At 46.6% G+C, this 7,237-nt stretch overlaps 2 protein-coding genes across 5 annotated transcripts in view; one reads left to right on the forward strand and one right to left on the reverse strand.

The window, feature by feature from the left end:
- oxr1a (oxidation resistance 1a) overlaps positions 1 to 7,237 on the reverse strand; it is a 162,744-nt gene that overhangs the window by 139,171 nt on the left and 16,336 nt on the right. The gene's annotated exons all lie outside the window — the stretch shown is intronic.
- The window catches only part of LOC311313993 (uncharacterized protein), a 23,844-nt gene continuing 18,213 nt past the window's right edge, over positions 1,607 to 7,237 (forward strand). For both annotated transcript variants that reach the window (XM_084444257.1, XM_084444258.1), the window contains exons 1-5: positions 1,607 to 1,764; positions 1,958 to 2,123; positions 2,477 to 2,548; positions 3,037 to 3,113; positions 4,780 to 4,880. In XM_084444257.1, the coding sequence (XP_084300383.1) occupies positions 1,705 to 1,764; positions 1,958 to 2,123; positions 2,477 to 2,548; positions 3,037 to 3,113; positions 4,780 to 4,880 (476 nt within the window). In that variant the 5' untranslated portion in view covers positions 1,607 to 1,704. The remainder of the gene's footprint in view (positions 1,765 to 1,957; positions 2,124 to 2,476; positions 2,549 to 3,036; positions 3,114 to 4,779; positions 4,881 to 7,237) is intronic.

Below are 7,237 nucleotides of genomic sequence, written 5' to 3' on the forward strand. Positions count from 1 at the left end.
TCGTGTCCCTTGTGTTGGAAAAGATTGCATAACCTACACTAGCCTATGTCAACTCTTTTTTTTTGTAATTACAGGTCCCGAGGAGGGGGGGGGGGTCTTTATTCGGCCACACAGTGACACACAATTTCACACAGTGAGTGGTGACACGGCACACACCACACACATGCAATTGTCGGGTGTCGCTGGTGGAAATTATTCCCTGCATTTCTCCCATCCAAGCTGTCCTCCTCCAGGGGCAGCCAGGAGCAGAGGGCAACCTGTTCCTGGCACCTGGGGATCAAGTCCAAGTGCTCATCCCAGGTCTTGGTCAGGGACCGGTCTGAAGAGCATCTGTTCTTCTGCATGTTTTTCGTATTGGGTTCTTTGGGAGGAAACCCTTGTGAACATGGGGAGAACATGCAAACTCCGGCTGGGGACCTTCTTGCTGTGAGGTGACTTTATTACTACTGCGCCGCCGTGCCACACAACAATCATGCTTTTTGTTGTTTATTTTTGTTTTTACTATCATTTTCATTATCAAACATGGGGTTCTAACAGAATCAACAAACTTTTTTCATTGAATCAAACATTGATTAATGTAAATTTAAAAGCATGAGGCTAATCAGCTAGCATTCAAGTTTGAAACCATTAAAGGAGTCAACAGATGCAATCTGAAAAGGAATAACTACAAAGAGGTATTCTACAGGGCAGTTCTTTCTGCACTTATTCTGACGCTGCACTGCTGAACACACACACACACACACACACACACACACACACACACACACACACACACACACACACACACACACAAACTACCCCCTTCACAGGCCCAGGTATTGACATCATCACTGTGAGTCACCTCTCTACACTGTGTAATCTGCTAGCCGTTGTATCCTGCTTTGTAAACAAATGCAGGACCACTGCTGAATGACGCAGAGACAGTCATCAATATGGATGTCACACTGTGCCCGAATGACGCAATCCAACCTTCTTTGGAAGCCTACATAGCTAGGCTACAGCTCACATGCATGGCTGCCCATAAAGGACACCATGAATGAATGGCCCCAAAATGGGACACCTCTTTTAAAGATTCGTTTTTTGGTAACTATTTGAAATACAGTAGACTCTACCTCTTTATCTCTACTGAGTAGAGATCCACCCAATTTGCCTTCATGTCATTGACACCATGAGTTGCTCCTTCAACGATGATTCTTAAGTGACTGATATGAATTGAGGATTCTATACAGTGCATTGTCACCCACTCTGGTCCTCCTGGCTGCTCGTGTTGCTAAACCTCAGATCAGTGTCATAGGTAGTTGGGCCCATGGAGCACAGAGACCCCTTGAGGTCTTCAAAGGAACTGCACTTTCCCGCTGCAGTGCTACTCACCTTCTGCTAGCGAGAGTGAGACAGAAGTGAGAGATCGCTGAAAGATATATTACATCATATCAAAATGATCGCGCGCAGTATCTACAGCTTCTTAACTATCTAGACTTAGGCTACCAGCTACATTACTATCCATTCCCAGTCATTTGCAGAACGTGTTAGTTGTATAGTAGTCGAAACGCTGTTTGTCCCTAGTCGGCCTCTGTAGCTTGCTGTAAAACAAGGAAGCTAACGTTGCACAGCACTCCCCTGCTGTAACTTAGTGTCACATCTTCAGCCACATTTAAAATAAATGTAATATATATTCATTGTATCTGCCATTAAACTTTAATTGAAATGCGTCGACGGACTGATGGACAAGAAGGAAGCGGAGAGGAGCCCAATGCAGATAAAAAGGTAGCTGAAGTGTAACTGCTAGATAACAAACGCTGTCCCTAATGAATGAACTACGACTAGCTGACGCCTGTCATTCTCATGCTGGCCTATTTATATTTTAGAAAGCATATTTACTGTAATTATGTATACCTACATATAATGTATTAATACACGTAGATACAGCCTAAACTAGTCAGACTGTCTTCTGTGCCAGAGTCCAGATTCAGCAGGACAGACTACCACCATTCAACCCACAGCCACAGGCAGCTGTTGGTCCACTCTGCTGACGGTGGGGAAATGTCTCCTCCTCGTCATCCTCATCCCTCCCTTCCTGAACTACGCATCCCTGCAGAGAGAAGGACAGTTGCTGATCCCCAAAGGTAGGTTAGATACTCTCTACCCCCATGTGAGATCTCTTTCTACTTTGACATGTTACCCTCCGGGTCTGATATTCCATCAGGAATTATTGATAGAAGGCTGGCTAGTCTCTGAATGACCTCATGCCAGTAGTAGTATGAGCCTAATCAATAGAGTCTCTGTGACATCCACTCACCTCTCTCAGATAGTCTATCCTCTCTGCCTTCTCATGGACATTAGTCTGTTTGTCTGAACAGACTATAAGGTTACATCTCACAATCTTGCTGGATGAATGTGGCTCCTCTAGTCTCGACAGCCAGCCTTATTGGACTAGCTCCAATCATATTCGTTTTTTTTTGTCATTTCTCTTTTTCAGGAGGTCAAATTGTCGATGTGGGCTTGGGTCAGACAATGCATCTGCTGTGCAAAGGACAAGGGCATCCTGTGGGTCAGTCACTTTAGTTATTTCACCAGACATAGGCTATATGGTCAGACCACATGTGGGTGTTTCTGAACAAATTCAAATACACAATACTTTGGAATCCCCTTCCATCAACCGAATCTGTCTATCTCCAGGATTCTGGATCTTTATTTTTCTTATGAATCTTATAATGTTCACTTGAGACCTTCACTTCACATACTGTACAGTAGACAATAAAACAACAAATAAAATCGCACTATGCTATAATTATAACAGCAGTAAAAACAAAAGAAAGAAAAAGAAACGTAGCAGCAATAGAATATAAAATTAATGTGTGTGTGTGTGTGTGTGTCTGTCTGTCTCTCTGCCTGCCTGCCTGCCTGTGTCTATCTGTGTTTGTGTGTCCATCTGCCTGTCTGTGCGTGTGTGTGTGTGTGTGTGTGTGTGTGTGTGTGTGTGTGTGTGTGTGTGTGTGTGTGTGTGTGTGCGTGCGTGCTTCTCTCTTCTCCCTGCAGTCATACTTGATGCCCCGACTGGTATGTCTTCAGACATCTGGTTCCATGTCCAGGAGAGCATAGCACCGCTGACTAAGGTGAGATCAGCTGGATCAGTATACCATACATCTGACCTCTCAGAATTTAACCAGTGTGGTGAACCAGTAAATTGAGCCAGTATATGGATATTAGGGGTGTAACAATATATTGTGCCACAATATATCGCAATACAGAAACGTCACAATACGTATCGTCAAGGTGAAAACAATATTGTTATATGATTATTGTATATCAGTGAACTCCGGCTACACAACGCTGGTCACAAACACGTCTTTTGTCTAGGCCTATCCATGATATTACAACAGTAACGCTCTAAATTCACAAAGTGTAGTGGAGTAGAAATGTGGAGAAATGCACTATTGTTGTGAACAGCAGCGCTACTGTAACGCTTCACACCTGCCCTTAGTGTATCGTATTGTATTGTTATCGTCAACCCAATATCGTGTATCGTATCGTACCGTGAGATTAGTCTATCGTTACACCCCTAATGGATATGCGGACATTTTTTCTACTATGCAGCACTGGATACTGTATTATATCCTTAACAGAGCTTAGCTAACATATCATCCCATCCACACCATGTGGCTTTCCTCTACCAAGTCATATTCTCCAGGCCCCGCCTCCCATGCAGTTGGATATGAGCCATGAGGAATAATTCAGTGTGAAGAATGTGCCCCGGAACTTCACACCCCAGAAAACAAATGGACGGGTCCTAATATGGTCATGTAGCGTGGCTGTCAGTGGCGACCAGGGTCACTGTCCTCAGCAGCTCCGCCACGTCAGCCCTTATCAGCGAACACGCAGGGTGGCACCGAGCCGGAGGCGACAGCCGGCCTCGTGCTGTTTGTCCCAAATCTGCCACCGTCCCTAATGAGGTCACACGCTCACGGGGCACAGTGCATCCTTAAAAACCGAACAGACCACTGGCAGAGTCCCAAAGCCCCGTCTGGATCCCCACGCCCAGTGTCTGCCTGCCTCCTTCCAGATTTAGCAGTGACACGAGGGCCTAGGCCTAATACTGTATGTCCTACATGCTGCGTCTCTGAGCAAACAACATTTGTTTGTTCTGTGTACTGGGGCACTAAACCAGAATAGTAATCAGTGGCGTAGTCAAGGCTGGAGAGTATACTGTACCCACAGACATATAACCAACAGCACACTCCCTCTAAGATGAGTATACCCACAGACATATAACCAACAGCACACTCCCTCTAAGGTGAGTATACCCACAGACATATAACCAACAGCACACTCCCTCTAAGATGAGTATACCCACAGACATATAACCAACAGCACACTCCCTCTAAGGTGAGTATACCCACAGACATATAACCAACAGCACACTCCCTCTAAGATGAGTATACCCACAGACATATAACCAACAGCACACTCCCACTAAGATGAGTATACCCACAGACATAACAAACAGTATACTCCCTCAGTCAAGTCTCTAAGGAGAGTATTCCCATAGACATACAACCAACAGATTTATCCATGGGCAAAGAGAGCTTATGCTGGCTTGTTTATCTAAAAACATACAATTTGCAGCAGACAAGGTTTTAAAGTATACCCACGCCTTCTGTCAGCCCTACAGCACTGATAATAAACCCTAGTAAAGTTGGCCGACTCTCTCTCACTGTGTGGATGGATCTCAGCTGACTGTTCAGTTTGTTGACGTGACTGCCTTTCTACCTGTTCCTCCAGGTGTGCACCTATGACAGAGTGGGACTGGGCTTCAGCAGGAGGGTCATGCAGAACGAGACCACGGGGACTGAGAAGGTGTGGGGGATGTCAACAACTGGACGGTGAGAGTCATAGATTATATAACGTGCATTCTGGTTCTCTGAATAGGGTCCGATCATCAGTACTCCTAAAAGGGCTCAAAGGTCCTAGTTGTTCCTAAATGTGATTTAAATTGTTATAAATGTTTCTGCAACTGATATTGTTGTATGGTTTTGTAGTCTCGAGTCGTGAGACCATCAGAATGTGAGCTCGCTAGATCAAGATGGTCTCACAACTCGAGACTACAAAATTTTGATATATCAAAACCACATTTGGCACACTCATCAGGGACAGTCCCATGACCCCCACCTCTATGTCGACACATCGAACACTCTAGTGTCACCAATGTGTCAAAGTGAAGTGCATTTATGCTGAAGCGTATGCCTGATTTTCTCATTTGTGGTACTGTTGGATTCAAATGTGGCTATGACATTTCACTTGTTGCCTTTGACGTGCTTGTTGCACTTGATGCTTGACCCCTGTATCACTGCTTGCTGCTATATTTGCAAATATTCTTCTGAATCTTTTTCCTCTGAAGTTTGAGTTCCAATGCATGAAAAATCACCAAATGTTGCACATACGTCCAGACCTATGTCAAAAGTCCTCAATTGGCATTGTGTGTCCGGATGTCCTGATGGTGGCCCTACAGCAACCGTCTGAAGTTTAAAACTTGTGTGTGACTTATGGAGCAGATAGATAGAAGGAAGATTGGATGGATGGAGTTGGATTTGAATTAGTCGCTGTGCATATTTGACACTAGTTTGACGGCTGCCACATGTTTCATGTGTGATATTTTTGTATAACCTACTGTAAGAAGTGTTATTAGAAGATAATTAGAATCAGGATCAGAATACGTTTATTGCAACAACAATGGTCAGGAGCAAGGACAGGACAGGACAGGACAGGACAGGACAGGACAGGACAGGACAGGACAGGACAGGACAGGACAGGACAGGACAGGACAGGACAGGACAGGACAGGACAGGACAGGACAGGACAGGTGCAATAATACAGATAAAGTGCCAAAAGTAGTAGTGCAATTGGACTACAAAGAGTCAGTGCAAAGTCAGTTTAGTGCAAAGATTTCAGGGGGCGGGGGAGAGAGTCAGTCAAAACCTCCTGTTCCTGTGACGAACAGTTTTAGTCTTTGACGACCGCAGCCTCCTGCCAGAGGGGAGCGTTGTGAAGAGGTCATAGCCCGGGTAGGAGGGGTCGGCCATGATCTTTCTGGCCCTCTTCAGCACCCTGGAGTCGTGCAGGGCCTGGAGGGAGGGCAGGGCGCAGCCGATCATCCTCTCCACAGAGCACATTACCCGCCGCAAATTAGTCTTGTCCTTGACTGTAGCAGAGGGGAACCAGGAGGTGATGGAGAAGGTGAGGATGGACTCGATGATGGAGGTGTAGAATTGAGCCATCATGGTCCGTGGCAGGTTGAATTTCTTCAGCTGCCGCAGAAAGGACATCCTCTGCTGAGCCTTCTTGATCAAGGTGTTGACACTCAGGCATTTCACTGTTATGATTTCAGACACATGATTTTTTTTTTTTAAAGAAGAAGAAAAAATAATAATTTAAGAAGTTTTAAAGAATTAGGGTCTGGGCAGAGACCCTCATGTGTTTGTCATTTGTCTCCTCCTTTCTTCCTCCTTCTTCCTCTTCCTCCTCAAAACGCCCAGCCCAGACCTAGAGCTGCGCAGCAGCTATGATTACATTTGATTTTCAGTGTAGTTAAAACCAAATTGATGAATTACATCAGTTTCAGGGGAATAGTCTGGAGGATCCAAATGGGGGTGTCTGGTGGTGTGTGTTCTCTCATTTCCTCTGAGTGACTCTGGGTGGTGATAATATAGACAAGCTCATTCCTCTGACTCTGTATATCACCTGATTAAGAGGCCATTTGGGTACAGCTCATTGATTGGTCCTGTCAGAGAGTAATATGGAGGCTCCTCAGTCCCCGTCCCTCCCTCCCTCCCTCCCTCCCTCCCTCCCTCCCTCCCTCCCTCCCTCCCTCCCTCCCTCCCTCCCTCCCTCCCTCCCTCCCTCCCTCCCTCCCTCCCTCCCTCCCTCCCTCCCTCCCTATCTCCCTCCCTCCCTCCCTCCCTCCCTGTCTCCCTCCCTGTCTCCCTCCCTGTCTCCCTCCCTCCCTCCCTCCCTGTCTCCATCCCTCCCTCCCTGTCTCCCTCCCTCCCTCCCTGTCTCCCTCCCTCCCTGTCTCCCTGTCTCCCTCCCTGTCTCCATCCCTCCCTCCCTGTCTCCCTGTCTCCCTCCCTGTCTCCATCCCTCCCTCCCTGTCTCTCCCTCCCTCCCTCCCTGTCTCCATCCATCCCTCCCTCCCTGTCTCCATCCATCCCTCCCTCCCTTCCTCCCTCCCTGTCTCCATCCC

The sequence above is a fragment of the Borostomias antarcticus genome (assembly GCF_949987555.1).
Source record: "Borostomias antarcticus genome assembly, chromosome: 10".
NCBI classification, from domain to species: Eukaryota; Metazoa; Chordata; class Actinopteri; order Stomiiformes; family Stomiidae; genus Borostomias; species Borostomias antarcticus.